General features: G+C 37.6%; 3 protein-coding genes, 1 long non-coding RNA gene and 2 other non-coding genes across 6 annotated transcripts in view; 3 read left to right on the forward strand and 3 right to left on the reverse strand.

The window, feature by feature from the left end:
* Flo2 (flotillin-2) overlaps nucleotides 1-19,889 on the forward strand; it is a 262,398-nt gene that overhangs the window by 117,337 nt on the left and 125,172 nt on the right.
* LOC145726718 (uncharacterized) overlaps nucleotides 1-19,889 on the forward strand; it is a 112,557-nt gene that overhangs the window by 73,820 nt on the left and 18,848 nt on the right. The window lies entirely within an intron of this gene.
* On the reverse strand, nucleotides 838-5,263 carry LOC145726351 (glucose dehydrogenase [FAD, quinone]). The gene is made up of 8 exons (XM_081975397.1): nucleotides 5,102-5,263; nucleotides 4,899-5,050; nucleotides 4,738-4,846; nucleotides 3,999-4,314; nucleotides 3,704-3,948; nucleotides 3,506-3,645; nucleotides 1,611-1,788; nucleotides 838-1,555 (listed from the first exon to the last, which is right to left on the reverse strand). The coding sequence occupies exons 1-8, from the start codon at nucleotides 5,261-5,263 to the stop codon at nucleotides 977-979; spliced, it is 1,881 nt and encodes a 626-aa protein (XP_081831523.1). The 3' UTR covers nucleotides 838-976.
* On the reverse strand, nucleotides 5,264-18,576 carry LOC145726352 (uncharacterized). Its single transcript, XM_081975398.1, has 4 exons — nucleotides 18,326-18,576; nucleotides 7,708-7,871; nucleotides 5,460-5,607; nucleotides 5,264-5,402 (listed from the first exon to the last, which is right to left on the reverse strand). The coding sequence occupies exons 2-4, from the start codon at nucleotides 7,839-7,841 to the stop codon at nucleotides 5,313-5,315; spliced, it is 372 nt and encodes a 123-aa protein (XP_081831524.1). The 5' UTR covers nucleotides 7,842-7,871; nucleotides 18,326-18,576; the 3' UTR covers nucleotides 5,264-5,312.
* TRNAA-AGC (transfer RNA alanine (anticodon AGC)) lies at nucleotides 9,525-9,597 on the reverse strand. The gene has a single exon. It is a non-coding gene; the product is annotated as a tRNA-Ala (tRNA).
* Nucleotides 9,884-9,956, forward strand: TRNAA-AGC (transfer RNA alanine (anticodon AGC)). The gene has a single exon. It is a non-coding gene; the product is annotated as a tRNA-Ala (tRNA).

Raw genomic sequence — 19,889 nt, forward strand, 5'->3', positions numbered from 1 at the left:
TCTACAAATCTAGAAATAGAAAGTGTAGAAATCTAGTAAGAAATATTTGTCAATGTGAGGTTCCTAACCCATAATCTACTTAAATTAGGACATTTTAAGTCAATTTTTACCCATTTCAAGGATTCTTTCAATTTTTTTTTTAAGATATTTTAAATTTTTTATTTTTTGATCGTGCCTGGATAAAAGGACTCAGAAAGATCCATATTAAATAGAAAAGAATTGCCCGACATCAATGGGTTTCGCTAAAATATCAAAAACTAACGTTAATTTAGCTAAAAACATGGACTTTTACAATTTTTACCGATTTTGGAATTTTTGTTACAATTAGAAAATTCGATCTTGCCTATTTTCAATAACTATTAGTTTACATCAACAAAGGGAGAAATAAGAAATAAAAAATAAAAAAAATATATTTTGTTCAGACTTAAATCAAAAATTTGCAATATACTTGTAGATTTTATGTCAAATGCCCAGTCAAAAATTAAAATTATTAAGTTATCTGAAAAAAATCTCGAAAAAAACGCTTACAATGGGTAAAAAGTGGCCTAAAATTTGCTAATTTAAGTTGGTTAAGGGTTAGGCAACCCTAACAAAATCTTGGGTTAACCTCTTAAGTCTACTGACCCGCCTAGAACCTCAATTGACCAGAACACCATAAATTTCTTCTCCTCGCTAAAATATAGGGAAATTTTGGCAAAAACTTAAAAAGTGCTATTCCGATTATTCCAATTTTCCGAAAGCTCCCAATGACCGCTTCCCTCTATTTGAGACCCAAGGAATACAAGAAAACACTTTAGATTAGAGTGTAATCTAACGATTTTAATAATAATACTTGACTGAGATTTTGACTTAATTAAATTTTTCAATTATTTAATTTATAAAATATCTACACTTTTTATTATACATTGTAAATATATTTACATACAGGCTCACTTAGCTATGACTAGTTTGGAGTAGCAATAATGAAAGTTTTTGATTACGTGACCACCTTCACACCCCAATCTTCCTTGATCATATCGCTGACTTTCTCTCCAATCATGATGGTAGGCGCGTTGGTATTCCCGCTTACTATGGTGGGCATTATAGAAGCGTCCGCCACCCTCAACTTTCCTACTCCGTACACTCTCAGTCTGTGATCAACTACCGAATCGGGATCAGTGGCGGGTCCCATTTTGCACGTGGATGTCGGATGGTAAATGGTAAAAGTGAAATGTCTCATGCCGCACTCCCAATACTCGTCGGAGTCAAATTCGTAGTCCCTACAACCTGGAAATGGGATTTTATGCGGTCTGGACCCGAATCTCTGGAAAGCTTTCGTTGCCGAAACGTTTAAGGCGATTCTAATCCCTTCAGTTAGAACCTGGATGTCTTCTTTGTGCGTGAAGTAGTTGGGAATGATGTCCGGATAAACTTTAGGGTCTTTCGATTTCAGTTTGATCCAACCAGTGCTTCTGGGACGCAACAATAATGGAAGGATCGTCCAGGTTTCGGCGTTCTTCAATGGCTTATACACGGTATTGTAGATGCTGTCTCTAAGACCGGTGATTTTACGCACCTGAGAGTACTTTTGAGGTTAGAAAATGGAATCTTAAAGGGGATAACAGCTGTACCTGGTCAGGATCGCTGTTGATGCTACTAGGAGCAAAGTGGAATTGAATGTCCGGCCAGGTTCCACTTTCAGGGGCGTATTTGGTGTTGACAAAAGCGAGACCTTCCACTCCTCCCAATGAAGTCATGGGACCTTTCTCTCTAACAATGTACTCTAAGGCCACTTGCATTGTTTGATATCTAAAAATAGAGATTTATGATAATATTTTCAGTCTGATGTCTAACCCAAAAGACAAATGAAAATTTTGGTCATTTTCAACATCCTGTATCTCTGAAATGCCTTGGCCCAATTTAATAAGCAAAACAGGGTTTGAAAGGTTGTTATTTTTTATAGATATACAGGGTAAGGAAAAATGCAGTGCAAATTTGTTGCATTTCAATCCAACATTTGATTTTAGAACTGTCCTTATTGTGTCCAGTATGCTCGTGTTCAAAAGGGTATTGGGCCATTCTTTAGATCGAAAGATGACGATTTGACCTAATTGTTATTAGGAATAAGTGTCTGGTTCCACTGCTTCTTCTTCTTCTTCATGTGGCTTCTCCATTATCGGAAACTGCTGCTCTGAATAGATCTGCAGAAGACATATTGAATTTCCGCAGCCAAGATTTTCTTCTTCTTCCAATAGACCTTTTGCCCACAATTTTCCCCTGGCTTATCGAGTAGAGTGTTTCATATTTTAACCCAATGTGACCAAATAGGTGATCTTTCTTCTCTCCACCTCCTTTAACACCTCCAACTCTTAATTTTTTCTGGTAAGCACTTCTGCGTTGGTCGGGTGCTCCACCCACGATATTCTCAGCATTTGTTTGTAGTTCCACATCTCAAATGGTTCCACTGCTATTGATGGTCAAAGTTTTTGAAAATCAAATGTATTGTCGGAAATATTTGGATGGATTTTAAGGAAACTTGCTTTGGGCTTGTTTCTAAGTAATGTTTTGAAGAAAGAACAACGTTCATCTGCTTTTGGTGGCCAAGATTTTCTTCTTCTTCCAATAGACCTTTTGCCCACAATTTTCCCCTGACTTATCGAGTGGAGTGTTTCATATTTTAACCCAATGTGACGAAATAGGTGATCTTTCCTCTCTTCACCTCCTTTAACACCTCCAACTCTTTATTTTTTCTGGTAAGCACTTCTGCGTTGGTCGGGTGCTTCACCCACGATATTCACAGCATTTGTCTGTAGGCCCACATCTCAAATGATTCCACTGCTGTTGATGGTCAAAGTTTTTGAAAAACAAATGTATTTTCGGAAATATTTGGATGGATTTTAAGGAAACTTGCTTTGGGCTTGTTTCTAAGTAATGTTTTGAAGAAAGAACAACGTTCATCTGCTTTTGGTGGCCAAGATTTTCTTCTTCTTCCAATAGACCTTTTGCCCACAATTTTCCCCTGGCTTTTCTTGTGGAGTGATTCATATTTTAACCCAATGTGACCAAATAGGTGATCTTTCTTCTCTTCACTTCCTTTAACACCTCCAACTCTTTATTTTTTCTAGTAAGCACTTCTGCGTTGGTCGGGTTCTCCACCCACGATATTCACAGCATTTGTCTGTAGGTCCACATCTCAAATGATTCCACTGCTGTTGATGGTCAAAGTTTTTGAAAATCAAATGTATTTTCGGAAATATTTGGATGGATTTTAAGGAAACTTGCCTTGGGCGTGTTTCTAAGTAATGTTTTGAAGAAAGAACAACGTTCATCTGCTTGTGGTAGTAAGTTCTTCAGTGTCTTGGTTAAAAAATTACCAGATTTTGATTGATTTTTTTTAATGCTTTTAAATTCAATTTTGATTGACATTTCATTTGACATCAGACCCTGACGACACAGGAAAAAATTAGCAAATGCAGTGGGTTAAACACTCTGAGGCATTTTACTGTATTCTAAGTTGATAATTTACCTAGATTTGGTGAAAGTAACAGGATCATCCACAATAAAGGTCAAACCTCCTAATCCAATGTGATCTTGTAGATTGTGTCCCACTTTAATGTTACTTATCACGGGAATCTTGAATTTTTCCAAATCTTCTCCAGGACCCACCTAAACACCACAATATTTAAAATAGTGTTGAACAGCACAATAATTAATAACAACTTACACCACTAAGCATTAAAATATGAGGACTTCCAATAGCGCCAGCACTGAGAATGACTTCCTTCTTAGCTTTGACGAAATGAGGACGGTCGTTCCTCAAAAATGACACTCCGGTAGCCATTTTGGTTTTCGGGTCAATTACCACCTTAGTCACTTGCGCATTCAAGGCTATGTGTAAATTCGGCCTATTGCGAACTGGCCTTAGGAAGGCTTTTGCTGTCGAACACCTGGATCCTCTACGTATAGTGCCTGAAATAGTTTTGTTCCCTACTAGTTTTTGGTTGAAAACTAAACAGTACCTTGAGATAACATAAATCCAGTCTGCAACTCTCCATTGCAGTCTCTGACCTGATATCCGAGCTCTTTGCCTGCTTGTAGGAAAGCAATGCTCAGTGGCGTCCTCCAGGGAGATTCTTGTACGGTTAGGTAGCCGCCAGTGGAATGGTAGGCGGTTCTCGCCAAGTAGGGATTACGGTTATCCTCCGATTTAAGGAAATAGGGTAAAACGTCCTCGTAAGACCAACCAGGATTGCCCTGTTCCGCCCAGTAATCATAATCGTGACGATTACCACGTGCGTATATCATGGCGTTTAGGACACTTGAACCGCCTAGAACCTGGTGAACAATTTGGTTTTATGTATATGACTAGTGGTTCCAGTCAGGAATATTCTCTAAAGTTAAGAATTGCCTTTGAAAACAGTAATAATAATACATGAGCAGATTTTACTCCTGTGAATCCTCTTTACTCCTGAGTTATAGCTATTTGTGCTCAACTATCTAATAAGTCCGCTAGTCTAGTATAAATAAAGAAACTATCATCAAGGTGATTGTAATTTTGATTTTTACAATACCTCTTATTAAATTTGTTGTATTTTATGATTGCGTTACTGGGTGAAACCAAAAAAAGAGAGAGAAAGTCGCCGATGGCTTGGCATATGTTGCGACGACGTAATAATTGGACTAAACAATGAAAAGCCACAAATATTGCTTTTAATTAGACATTTCAGAACAATCACCCAACAGAAATTTTAAACTTACTTTTCCTCTAGGCCAGTTGCATCGGTCCCCAATCATTGCCAAACAATAAGGTGAATCCGTTGGAGGCGTTGTTTGGTACATCCAATCAAATTGCGACATTTGCATATAACTGTCATGTTGATTAAAAAAAACTCTTTGAAATAACTTAAAAAACACCGTACCCACTCAATGTTGGTATATCAGAGACTTCATTTTCATCCCCTCCAGCTTCTAACAACAATACTGACCAGTTCTCCATTTCGGAGAGTCGTGAAGCCACCACCGCCCCCGCGGAACCACCCCCTACAACGATAAAGTCGTACGTGGGTCGTACCTGTAACAAGTCAGTTTATGCTTACTGGATTTGAAATTTTGCTGCCCGTACCTTGATAACGTTAATTGGATGCGATTCTGGATCAACCGACAAGTACTGCATGAACATCAACCCTGCAGCAAATACTGGCACTAGCCCGATTATAGCCAGGGGGTTGAAAGACACACCTACTGCGTAGCTGGCCACTTGACCGGCAACACCCAGTAGCGACATTGTATATCAAGAAGAGTTTTCTTTAATTGTTCAACGATTATGGCACTTATTAAACCCACATTCCCATGTTTACTTCCTGAGACAGGATTTTGGGGGTGTAATTCCTAATTGTGGTTTTCTTCACCTGGTATCCTAACAACTAAACATATGCAACATTTAAAGGTAAGTTGAAAGTTGTACTATACAGTACACGTACATTACTGGAACCTTCAACTGCACTTTTAAGGTAGAGGTTATGATTCAGGTAGAACCGTTCTACTGAAAAATCGTGAGTTTTTCTGACCTCTTGGTAGTTATTCGTCGGATATCTTGGAGAGAAGGTACCTCCTGGGGTCGTACTATACCTTGAAAAAAATACAAAATAATAATAGCGTTATTTTTTATTTTATTTATTAATTTAGGATGAGAAACTTTGCTTCACATGTAGCGGGCAAAATTAAATTTTAACACCCTGTAGCTCGATATGGACATTTTATCTTAAAAATTTAAAGGCTTTAGTATTCAAAATTTACTTTTAGACATGAAAAACTACTTTTTTTTAATTTTTGATAAATATACACATTTTAACATTAAAAATGGACTTTTACACCAAAAAGTGACTCAGAACCAATGAAAAGTTACATCAGAAGCTTCAAATTTGCATTTGAAGTAAGTTTTCATAATTTGAAGACAAACTTCAATATTTTAGTCTTGAAAATAGTCTTCAAAATTCTTGAAAATCATGAAAATTGACTTGAAGACTAATTATTCAAGTTTTTTACTTTGCTTTTCATTTTCAGTGCTTTAAAACTGCTTTCAGCTTGGAAAATCGCGTTTCAAGACTATCTTCACCAAGTGTGTGACATTGCACTTAAAAAACATATTTTACATTTTCCATAAGCTTAAAAATGTCATTTCAAACTTTGTCAGTATTAAATTAACTCAGTGCTAGAAATGTCTTAAAAATCTAGACTTAGTTTTTAGTGCTTTAAGGCTGTTTTCAAGACTATCTTCACAAAGTTTTGGACTTATCAAGCCTGAAAGCCAGTTTGTAAACTGTCCAAAGTTTTAAAAATGTCATCTCAACCTTCTTCACTATTAAATTGACTTCTACACTAAGCGGTGCAAAAAATTGGAGCATTTCTAAGAAATTCGGACTGTTTTAGTGCTTTAAGACTGAAAAATAGACTTTAAGACTATTTATAATAGTAAAAGTGAACTTTCAGACTCTTCAGTCATGAAAGTAAAAAACTTTAACACTAAATGCTACGATATTAGTCTTAGAAACTAATTTTTAGAAATGAATTAGTCCGAAAATTTGATTTGGACTGTTTCCACTATTTAAATGAATTGTGGACTTGTTTTAGTCCATAAAATTGAGTTGCACACCAATTAAAGTCCTGAAATTGTAGTTTTCCTAGCAAGTCTTGCACGCACGATCGCTGGATATGGGGGGGGGGACACCAGACAAGTGCGGACAAGACACTTTGCACAAGAGTTAGAAACAATATTTTTTCTACGAGGACCGCAGAAAGTAATAAATTTCGCTTTGACACACGCTTGTCACATGCACAGTTTTTCTGTCATATGCATATTATACTATATTCATTCATAACCTTAACGTCATTGTAACAAGTTTAACGACTGGTTCATAAATACAAAATTTCATGGTGCGTGTGCGCAAAATAGATACTTTGCACACCCGAGTAAAAAAATAGAATTTTGGACTTTTTAGTCTTAGTAAAGTCATTTATAGCCTTAAAAGTCAACTTTTAGACTATTTTTAGTAGTAAAAAATGACTTTTAGGGGCAACCATCTTTATTTTGATTTCCGGACTTTTTTAGTGCTTGAAAACCAGTTTCAGACACTCGACAATGGATTGCAGTCTGAATAAAAGAATTATAAAGAATTATAAGACAAGTTTTTAGACTATTCAGTACAAATCTGGAGTCTCACAAGCCTGGAGTGTTCAGTTTTACACCACCTGGGTGCGTATTCTTCAAACGAGGGAAGGGAATTCTCAAGCGAAAGACCTGTAGAATGTGACAAGAACCTGCAATTGTCAGCTTCTTCTGTCAAATTCTATCAAAATTCCGTTCCCTGCTTTCAAGAATAAGCCCCCCTGTAGTCTAAAAAACTGAACGCTAGTAAAAATTTGTCTAAAATTCAATTCAAATTCAAGATCTTGGATTTGAAGACACATTCTGAACGAATGACGCAACTCTTTCTTCATTTAACGAAACCTGTAACTATTGCCAGTTCCAAGATCCCAATGATGGGTCACCTTGAAAGTTACCACCCTGTACATTAAACAGAGATTCAGAGTGAGTTTATTATCATGCAAGCTGAAATTTTCAATTTAACCGACTATGTAGCTCATACGGTTACCGAGATGTAGAAGCAATTTGGGGCACACTGTATAAGAAACAAAAAAATAACACACTTAATGAAATATGAATGGTACCTGGTTGTCGTCTCCGTTCTTTTGTAATAGACCTCAGGTTTCTGGTGGGACTGGGGAATTTTCAGGCAAAATCGACTTTCTGTTTTGGTGCTGGACTCTTTGAATTTCTGCGGTCCCGGATCAGTTCTGCCCATTTCATTTGGTCACCAAATTATTCGAGATATCTGCAATTAATACACTGTTGTAAAACGACACTGAAAATCACTAGACTAACTTTACAGATGGTACTGAAGAGAAATTCTTGTCATGTTCACCTTTAAGCAATTAATCGCACGAGCATTAAGTTTTTATTGCTTTACACTCTGGGATACGGACTTAACTCAAGTAAACCACAAGAATTTTTAGTTTTAGTCTATAGACAGGTAATTTATGTTGCGTTCGAGTAGTAATTCTTGAATATTGAATTAATTAAAACAATCTGCAATTTTAAAGAGGATCACTTTTTCCTCTGGGAACTGGCTTTGCTCGAACAATGGGTTAATTAGCGTTACACAAAAGTATGACTTTCCTTCTGAAAATCGTGCCACTAGTTTTGCTGTTATTTATATTGTTGTACAAGAATTCAACTTTGAAATAAATTACTCGAGTTGTCAAAGCTTTCCTCAGTTAAATTCAAATACAATTTGAAGAGCCAGTGGGAATAGGGCGGTCCAACAATTTGGATTTGGCTTTTTCAACCGCGATATTCTCCTTCTGCCCACTCCTTAACTCCATATACTTTGCCTTGGAGGATCTTCTGTAAAAGGACATATCGGCTTTCATCGCGCATTATATGTCCCAGATATTGTAGCTTTCGAGTCTTAACTGTATTCAGGACTTATTTTTCCTTTCCCATCCTTCTCAGCACTTCCGTATTGGTTATTCTCTCTGTCCAAGGTATTTGTTGTGGATTCCTCGGTACAAGTTTTTTGGAGGAGGGTAAAGACTTTTTTCATCCTGATAACGTACGCGTTCTGATCTCCACAGAATGGTCCCAGTTATCATTTACTTTCGTGCCCAAGTATGTGTATTTGTTGACTTTTTCTAAAGGAGTTTTGTCTACCAATAAAATACCGCGGGAGTTTTGGTTTTTACTTATTATCATGAACTTTGTTTTGTTGGTGTTTATTTTCAAATCATATTGTCGACTGTACGATGTGACCCTGTCCATTAGGAGTTGCAAGGAAGCTAGGTCGTCTGCATCGTTCTCCATTTAGCAGGATTCCAGCTTCAATATCTTGCAGGGCTTCCCTGAAAATATATTCCGAGACAGATTGAAAATTACAGGAGACAGCACGCATCTCTGCCTTACACCACGAGATATTTGTATCTCTTCCGTTGTCTACCCTCTGATTCCAGTAGAGATTTCTGATGATTTTGAGGTTCTTCCCATCCAGGTCAGTTTTGTGCAGAACTTCCTGTAATCTACAAAACATGCGTATACATCGCAGTTTACATCCCTGCATCGCTGAAACAACACCCGGATCGAAAATAGAGCCTCTCTAGTCTCTAAAGCCGAATTGAGTCTCAAACGTCTGTTCATCACATAGTCATAGTATCTTCAGGAACGTCTTCAGTAGGTGGCTCATCAAGCTTATTGTACGAAACTCGATACATTTCCTAGCATTAGGCTTTTTGGGGAGGGTAACAAATTCAGATTTCCGTGGGTAGGACGCCCGTATCATAGATCACTTTGAACACCCTTGTGAGCCACCCTAGATTCAATTCAATGGTTCTTGTGAATCATGGGAAACCATTCACACACTTTCTTCTATTAAAAATAATACAATGCAGATATGGTTTACTGTGTTTTTTTCTATTTACATGATAAAAAAAATTGGAGGCGCCGGGTATCGATCCCGGTACCTCTCGCATGCTAAGCGAGCGCTCTACCATCTGAGCTACGCCCCCTGTAAATTATACAAAATTTAGCAACAATTTCGGTTTAATATGCCCCACTTTGCTCAGCCAGTTAAGTAATCAACAGATAGCATGTTTTGACATGGGAAGAGGCGTGGTCTTTTTTTATTATTCTTACACAGGAAGGTCAGCTAACAGCTGCAAATGACCACACCTGTTTTGATGTCAACATAGACCCTGCTCGAGTTGATTACTTATTTTGATGGTCACGACTTTGTCGGGTTTCAAAGTGGGACGAATTTATCGAAAATTGATATAGAATTTTATAAGATTTATGGGGGGCGTAGCTCAGATGGTAGAGCGCTCGCTTAGCATGCGAGAGGTACCGGGATCGATACCCGGCGCCTCCAATTTTTTTCAAGAAAATTTCACTTTTTTTTTAAATAGATTCATTTTTAGGTGAGATTTTTATAGTCATTTTAATACCGTATTATATAGCAGGATGGCCGTACTAGTGATGTAATAAAATAAAACTTTTTTTGAACACAACACATATGTACAGGATCTGTCACTGACCAACCTCCTGTTTTTGGGGCTCTGACAATTAGTTTTCCACTTTTATTAAACATTTTTAAAATCCACAGTTTTTCTTCTAAAGAATATTCTATTTTTCTACGAGCGTTCTATTTTTGTTCTGGAAATATAGACTTTACAGCACTAGGATGGGAAATAGTAGTTTTCCTATTCAGTGTGCAAAGTTATGTTTTCCCACACGCGAAAGCAGTTAGACGAACGACGCGAAGCGGAGTTCGGATAAGCTTCAAGTGCGGGAAAACTACTTTGCACACGTGTTAGGAACAATATTTTTTTTACGAATGAAATATCTATACATTTTGTTTTTAATTTTTATTGATATTAAAAACAACAACTTATAACTATTTATTGTTATTAACAACATTAATGTTAAATGTACAGTTGGTCGCGTTTTTTAAATTGATCGCAGATTGAGCAACTGAAGGTAAAATACTGGTACTTGGAACTGCTTCACTTTCTTTAGGATTGAAGGTCAGAATTTTGTTACTTAATCCTTTTTTATAACTTGTGGATTCATCAATGTATTCTTCAGCTACCGTAGTCGATTTCCAACCCCCCAAGCGTTTTATGTCAGTGATTCCTTCTCCAGAATCGGCCAGGAACGTTGCCGATGATCGACGATAACTGTGCCCTGTGTAGAGTTCTGGATTTGGCAACTTCAAAAAAATAGCTATTTCAGAAGGCATTTTTCCAAAACTGTTTACTCCAACACTTTGCGAAAAACATTTACCCTTTCTGTAAACTAGGAAAAAACGATTGTTTGACTTTTCTGGACGTAGGCCGGTGTATCTTCTGTACAGTTTGCAGGTAGGTTCCGTTATGAACTTCTTCTGATATTATAAAGTTTCTTGCTGTATGATTTTTGGAATCCCTAATTTTAACAATTATGAGGTTTCCTTTGTCTTCAATATCTGTAGTGGTTAAATTGGCTAGCTCTTCCCTTCGACATGCACCAGCAAGTCCGAATATAGTGGCAACTTTAATTAACAGGTAAATTTCATCTGGTGCGGAGTTCATAAAACTGAATATTTCTTCTTTTGTAAAAATTTTCGCCTTTTTAGGTTTAAAACCAACATTCTGCTTTTTCAGAAATGCAGTGAGCTTATAAAATTCACCGATATCGATGTCTCTTTTTATTTTTATTACATTTTTGAGCATTGAATATTTTGACCACATTGTGTTCGGTTTGAATTCTTTGCTTAAAGTAACAAAATACGCTAAAAGTACCTCTTCCTTTAAGGTTTTTATCCCCTTTTGTTCGCACCATTGGGTAAACAACTCGTACTGTTTCTCGTATTTTTCTCGCGATTTGAGAGGCAGCAATTGCAAACTAGCCATGTTGGCGGCTTTTAGAACATCTTCCGGAAGTTCATCTTCAGTGATATCCATTATTAAAATAGTTTTTTTAACTTAAATAAGTAAGAATAAACACTGTTGTAGACTTTAAATTGCATATAAATGCGTTGTTTGACAATGAGCTTTGGTTTCTAAGGAAACAAGCCTCATTTTCAAGACAGAGACAAGGTGGTTTATTTACCTAAACTGTACGGAGGAATAATGTGAAAAAAGTCGTGTTTTTTATATGAAACCCCTGAATATTATTACATTTTTGAATTCTACGCAAAATTCTAAGCAGATTTTATGTATAATAGTCTATATAAAACCACTGTTGAAAGGTATAATCAGCATTTTAAAAAGTGTGCGGGAAAAAATTTTTCCCGCATAGTGTGCGGGAAAGTGCCACTTTGCACACACTTTTACGTATGCAAAGTAGCTTATTTGCAAACATTCGTAGAAAAAATAAGTCACTCATACCTCTAGCCGATTTGTGTGTAATTTCAAAGATTTACCCTGCCACTCTATAGTAAATCAGTGGTTTCCAAGTTAATATGGTGTACGTGGGTCAGACAAGCAGGAAGTTTTCCACTAGAATACATTAACGAATGTAGAGAGTATGAAAAGTTTTACAACCACTTTAATCTTGACACCAAATTTCCAAAACCTTCGGTTCAATGGCCACACCTTCAGTGTTCAACAGCATTTTAGGATTTTGCATGTTTGTAATAAGGGCAATCTCCTGAACCTCCTATAGAGGTTGGAGATCAACAGAGTCTCAGAACATGGAGAGTACGCCTTCTTCTTCTTCTCCAAGTGTCTATATTCGTTCGGAATATTGGCGATCATCGGTACTAGTGTTTGAGAATAATGTTCTTTAGTTTTTAAGCCATGATATTCTCCTTTTTTCTGGTGGTTTTCTGCCATAAACCTTCCTATGGAGATTATGCTTGAAAAGGTGATATTTGCTTTCGTTTCTCCTAAAATATGTTCCAGGTATTCGAGCTTCTATCACTGTTCCCTGGGTCACTCTGTCCACCCATGATATTCGCAGCATCCTCTTGTAAAAGGATTCAGGTTTTCTTGCTGTTGTTGCCTCGGTTATTGTCCATAATTCCATTCCATAGAAAAGCACCAAGAAAATTTGGGGGAGTCTTATTTTGATATGCATGTTGAGGTTGTGACTTTCAAACTGTTTCAAATTTGGTTAAAAGCGGCCTTTGCTTTCTCTCTTGAACCTAGATTCTTGAAACGAATGAAGAGAGTTATCAAGAGAAAGGAATACATAATTTGACAGAAACCTGCCATTGTCAACCAGTTCTGCCACATTCTATCGGCAATTCTATTCTCTGCGTTCAAGGATTAGGGCCCTGATTTCCTGTGATGGGTCCCATTAATTTCAATACAACCGTATTCAGACAATTTCAATCCGATTTAAATGATTTTTGCGCTGGATTGTAGCTGGTTGACAGTAGTTTAATCCCTTAAAAATTTCAGAATTCTATCTTCACTATTAACGGATATACAGGTATAAGTGTGTTTTGCCACAGATGAACCGACTTGAAAAATAGGCGATTTTAGTGTCCCACGGCATCGCAAGGGGGCGCTCCGTTGGAACGTTTTAAAGATCACGTCTGTTGCTTTTTGGTCTTGCCAATCAAACTACTAAAAAATATCTGCGAAGGGTTTCACCGTTTTCGAGATATTTCAGTCCCCGTTTTGATGTCCACAAAAATTTCAATACGACCGTATTCACTCAATTTCAATCTGATTTAAATGATTTTTGCGCTGGATTGTAGCTGGTTGACAGTAGTTTAATCCCCTACAAATTTCAGAATTATATCTTCACTATTAACGGAGATACAGGTATAAGTGTGTTTTGCCACACATGAACCGACTTGAAAAATGGGTGATTTAAGTGTCCCACGGCCTCGCAAGGTGGCGCTCCGTTGGAACGTTTTAAAGATCACGTCTGTTGCCTTTTGATCTTGCCAATCAAACTACTAAAAAAATATCTGCAAACGGTTTCACCGTTTTTGAGATATTTCAGTCCCGGTTTTGATGTCCACAAAAATTTCAATACGACCGTATTCAGTCAATTTCAATCCGATTTAAATGATTTTTGCGCTGGATTGTAGCTGGTTGAGAGTAATTTAATCCCTTAAAAATTTCAGAATTCTATCTTTACTATTAACGGAGATACAGGTATAAGTGTGTTTTGCCACACATAAACCGACTTGAAAAATTGGTGATTTTAGTGTCCCACGGCCTCGCAAGGGGGTGCTCCGTTGGAACGTTTTAAAGATCACGTCTGTTGCTTTTTAGTCTTAATAATCAAACTGCTGAAAAAGATCTGCGAAGGGTTTCACCGTTTTCAAGATAATTCAGGCCCCGTTTTGATGTTCACACAAATTTCAATTATGACCGTATTCAGTCAATTTCAATCCGATTTAAATTATTTTTTCGCTGGATTGTAGTTGGTTGACAGTAGTTTCATCCCCTAAAAATTTCAGAATTCTATCTTCACTTTTTAATAGAGGTACAGGTATAAGTGTGTTTTGCCACAGATGAACCGACTTGAAAAATGGATGATTTTAGTGTCCCACGGCTTTACAAGGGGGCGCTCCGTTGGAACGTTTTAAAGATCACGTCTGTTGCTTTTGGGTCTTAACAATCAAACTGCTGAAAAAGATCTGCGAAGGGTTTCACCGTTTTCGAGATATTTTAGTCCCCGTTTTGATGTCCACAAAAATTTCAATACGACCGTATTCACTCAATTTCAATCTGATTTAAATGATTTTTGCGCTGGATTGTAGCTGGTTGACAGTAGTTTAATCCTCTACATTTTCAGAATTGTATCTTCACTATTATCGGAGATACAGGTATAAGTGTGTTTTGCCACAGATGAACCGACTTGAAAAATGGGCGATTTTAGTGTCCCACGGCCTCGCAAGGGGGCGCTCCGTTGAAACGTTTTAAAGATCACGTCTGTTGCTTTTTGGTCTTGCCAATCAAACTACTAAAAAATATCTGCGAAGGGTTTCACCGTTTTCGAGATATTTCAGGTCCCGTTTTGATGTCCACAAAAATTTCAATACGACCGTATTAAGTCAATTTCAATCCGATTTAAATTATTTTTGTGCTGGATTGTAGCTGGTTGACAGTAGTTTAATCGACTAAAAATGTCAGAATTATATATTCACTATTAACGGAGATACAGGTATAAGTGTGTTTTGCCACGGTTGAACCGACTTGAAAAATGGGTGATTTTAGTGTTCCACGGCCTCGCAAAGGAGCGCTCCGTTGAAACATTTCAAATGTTACATCTGTTGCCTTTTAGTCTTAACTATCAAACTGCTGAAATAGATCTGCGAAGGGTTTCACCGTTTTCGAGATATTTCAGTCCCCGTTTTGATGTCCACAAAAATTTCTATACGGCCGTATTCACTCAATTTCAATCCGATTTAAATGATTTTTGCGCTGGATTGTAGCTGGTTGACAGTAGTTTAATCCCTTAAAAATTTCAGAATTCTATCTTCACTATTAACGGATATACAGGTATAAGTGTGTTTTGCCACAGATGAACCGACTTGAAAAATAGGCGATTTTAGAGTCCCACGGCCTCGCAAGGGGGCGCTCCGTTGAAATGTTTTAAAGATCACGTCTGTTGCTTTTTGGTCTTGCCAATCAAACTACTAAAAAATATCTGCGAAGGGTTTCACCGTTTTCGAGATATTTCAGGCCCCGTTTTGATGTTCACAAAAATTTCAATACGACTGTATTAAGTCAATTTCAATCCGATTTAAATTATTTTTGCGCTGGATTGTAGCCGGTTGACAGTAGTTTAATCCACTAAAAATGTCAGAATTATATTTTCACTATTAACGGAGATACAGGTATAAGTGTGTTTTGCCACATATAAACCGACTTGAAAAATGGGTGATTTTAGTGTCCCACGGCTTAACAAGGGGGCGCTCCGTTGGAACGTTTTAAAGATCACGTCTGTTGCTTTTGGGTCTTAACAATCAAACTGCTGAAAAAAATCTGCGAAGGGTTTCACCGTTTTCGAGATATTTCAGGCCCCGTTTTGATGTCCACAAAAATTTCAATACGGCCGTATTCAGTAAATTTCAATCCGATTTAAATGATTTTTGTGCTGGATTGTAGCTGGTTGACAGTAGTTTAATCGACTAAAAATGTCAGAATTATATCTTCACTATTAACGGAGATACAGGTATAAGTGTGTTTTGCCACGGTTGAACCGACTTGAAAAATGGGTGATTTTAGTGTCCCACGGCCTCTCAAGGGGGCGCTCCGTTAAAACGTTTTAAATGTTACGTCTGTTGCCTTTCGGTTTTGCCAATCAAACTACTAAAAAAGATCTGCAAAGGGTTTCACCGTTTTCGAGATATTTCAGTCCCCGTTTTGATGTCCACAAAAATTTCAATACGACCGTTATTCAGTTAATTTCAATCCGATTTAAATGATTTTGCGCTGGATTGTAGCCGGTTGACAGTAGTTTAATCCACTAAAAATGTCAGAATTCTATATTCACTATTAACTGAGATACAGGTATAAGTGTGTTTTAGCCACAGATGAACCGACTTGAAAAATGGGTGATTTTAGTGTCCTACGGCATCGCAAGGGGGCGCTCCGTTGGAACGTTTTAAAGATCATGTCTGTTGCTTTTTGGTCTTAACAATCAAACTGCTGAAAAAGATCTGCGAAGGGTTTCACCGTTTTCGAGATATTTTAGTCCCCGTTTTGATGTCCACGAAAATTTCAATACGACCGTATTCAGTCAAGTTCAATCCGATTTAAATTATTTTTGCGCTCGATTGTAGCTGGTTGACAGTAGTTTAATTCCCTACAAATTTCAGAATTATATCTTCACTATTAACGGAGATACATGTATAAGTGTATTTTGCCACAGATGAACCGACTTGAAAAATGGGTAATTTTAGTGTCCCACGGCTTCGCAAGGGGGCGCTCCGTTAAAACGTTTTAAATGTTACGTCTGTTGCCTTTCGGTTTTGCCAATCAAACTACTAAAAAAGATCTGCAAAGGGTTTCACCGTTTTCGAGATATTTCAGTCCCCGTTTTGATGTCCACAAAAATTTCAATACGACCGTTATTCAGTTAATTTCAATCCGATTTAAATGATTTTGCGCTGGATTGTAGCCGGTTGACAGTAGTTTAATCCACTAAAAATGTCAGAATTCTATATTCACTATTAACTGAGATACAGGTATAAGTGTGTTTTAGCCACAGATGAACCGACTTGAAAAATGGGTGATTTTAGTGTCCTACGGCATCGCAAGGGGGCGCTCCGTTGGAACGTTTTAAAGATCATGTCTGTTGCTTTTTGGTCTTAACAATCAAACTGCTGAAAAAGATCTGCGAAGGGTTTCACCGTTTTCGAGATATTTTAGTCCCCGTTTTGATGTCCACGAAAATTTCAATACGACCGTATTCAGTCAAGTTCAATCCGATTTAAATTATTTTTGCGCTCGATTGTAGCTGGTTGACAGTAGTTTAATCCCCTACAAAATTCAGAATTATATCTTCACTATTAACGGAGATCAGGTATAAGTGTGTTTTTCCACGGATGAACCGACTTGAAAAATGGGCGATTTTAGTGTCCCACGGCCTCGCAAGGGGGCGCTCCGTTGGAACGTTTTAAAGATCACGTCTGTTGCTTTTTGGTCTTGCCAATCAAACTACTAAAAAATATCTGCGAAGGGTTTCACTGTTTTCGAGATATTTCAGTCCCCGTTTTGATGTCCACAAAAATTTCAATACGACCGTATTCACTCAATTTCAATCCGATTTAAATAATTTTTGCGCTGGATTGTAGCTGCTTGATAGTAGTTTCATCCCCTAAAAATTTCAGAATACTATCTTCACTATTAACGGAGATACAGGTATAAGTGTGTTTTGCCACAGATGAACCGACTTGAAAAATGGGTGATTTTAGTGTCCCACGGCCTCGCAAGGGGGCGCTCGGTTGGAACGTTTTAAAGATCACGTCTGTTGCTTTTTGGTCTTGCCAATCAAACTACTAAAAAATATCTGCGAAGGGTTTCACCGTTTTCGAGATATTTCAGGTCCCGTTTTGATGTCCACAAAAATTTCAATACGACCGTATTCACTCAATTTCAAACCGATTTAAATGATTTTTGCGCTGGATTGTAGCTGGTTGACAGTAGTTTAATCCCCTAAATTTTCAGAATTTTTGCCCTCTTGGTTGAGCGTATAGCCTTAATCGGAGCTTTCGTGACATATCAATAGGTAGATTTGGGTTACCTGGTCTTTCTCTCCCATTGATTTCTTTTCTATCTCTGGGGTTTTCTAAAGTCAAAAGTTTACAGTAATATTCCAATCTAGAATATGCAAGAGCTGCGATATCAACAACATATCAAAGAAAATGGGAATGTTTAATAAATAAAAATATTATTTGTTTTACAAATATTATTTATTAAACTTGGAATGAAGTAATGCTATGTTTTCTTCCTAAAAGTCAGTAATCCAAACGTAAGAAGTTTATTAATCTCCAGCTACTTTGAAAAGAAATGGCCATAAGATGTTAGGAAAACACTGTGTTACCTATCTAAAGTGTGTTTCTAGACTAGAAAATAAACATAGGGAAATTGACGTAGTTTCTATATGTTCACAAAAACTTCACTGTATATTTTTATATATTACTCTAAAGTGAAAAGATTGAAAGTCATGTAAAAGTAGCTTCAGGCTATTCTTTCTACTGATACCATATATTCGAAACTGACTCTTATCAAACCAAAACCATTATGTAATTTGATTACATGTAATTTTTCAGATATGACTACTTACCCCTCGATAAACGGACAAATCCCAACTGAATGCCTCGTCGGCCATTCTAAACTATGCACAAAACAATCACTAGAGTAAATAAAAATAAATAAATGTTTTCGACAAATTCCGGAACTCGTGTGCTGTGCACCGCGAAGAAAGGAAGAAAACAGCGCAACGGTTCGGTTTCTTTCGCCAGTGAAATTGTCCTCTCTTAACGTTTCTTCGATAATCGTGCTTTGATTCACGCGGTTAGGAAGAAGGAACGGACTTTTTGATGAGTCGAGGCACGCATGTCTAGCTTTGTAAACTTATTAGGCAATCGGTTGTCGCAATTTTCGGTACTTTTATGTAGTCATTGATTTCTTCTATAGTCTATAGGGATTTCTTCAGTCGGTCAATTTCTAGGTCGAACGACCTTTGATTAACGTCGCTTCGTAAAGAATGCGTCTTTTCGCTTGTTCTCACTTTCGGAAGGCGAGCCTTCACTTTCACTGTTTCACGCCGAGTTCCTTAAGTGATTATATCTGTTTGACCGCAGGCAAAGTGATAAGACTAATTCAGGTTCACTTTGCTTTTCAGATTTTCAATCAGCATCTAAACTATTATTTTCATAAAAAAGTTTCTTTGATTTTATTAGAAAGTGAAGCACTTGACTGTTTAACTGCTATAGGTAGGTATACGATAACGATGCTCCATAACATATTCTGTAATAGAGAAAGTACCATTTAGCCTTTTATTGGTTTTTCGTTTTCATAATTTCGCACGCATTACGTTACTTTATTCTCGTTTTGTCTGTCTCATATTGGTCACCTCTAATCGAATTAGTGTGTTGATAAAGCAAGAACGTGGTAACGAATTGGTATGATTTGTGTTGGCATTTCTTTCAGCTATTACCTAATACGACAGGTAATACTTAAGCTATTACGTATTTGCTAAAAAGTTTGTAAAATTAAACCCCATTTATACTACCGTAAAGCCTATTGTACCAGATCAATAAGGTACATCATATGGGGCCCTTGTGTGGAAAGAAGTAACGTGCGCACACAGTTAGATAGGTTACAAAGGCTCGCAAGCACTGCGATACGGAGGGAACTGCCCCCACGAGATCACTTGAAGTGCCCTTGGACCTTCACATAAAAATGGAAGCCATAGGGACAGCATATATGCTGCGCACTATGGATCAATTACAAGTTTGCACGTATGGACACTCTTGTATATGGGATTGGGCCACTGAACGGTGCCCAATACTTCTTATGAGTAAAGATCATATGCCTAGAAGGCTACAGCCTTCAAACTTCTTCAATGTTGTAATTACCGAGAGGGAAGAGTGGGAGAATGGAGCTGCCCCGGGGGTCGTTCGTGATGGATCCAACTGGTTCACGGATGGATCCAGTCCATCCTGACGGGGGCAAGTATCTGCGATAAGACAGGCCAAACAGCGAAGCAGTTTGCATTGGGTACACACGCTACTGTATTCCAGGCTGAGATGCTTGCGATCCTGTATTGTGGGCTAGAAGTACTTTCGAGCCCGCGACAGGAAGACACAATTAACATTTGTTCTGGCAGCCGAGCTGCCATCATG

This window comes from Ips typographus, linkage group LG3, assembly GCF_016097725.1.
Source record: "Ips typographus isolate SLU linkage group LG3, UJ_Ityp_2.0, whole genome shotgun sequence".
NCBI lineage: Eukaryota > Metazoa > Arthropoda > Insecta > Coleoptera > Curculionidae > Ips > Ips typographus.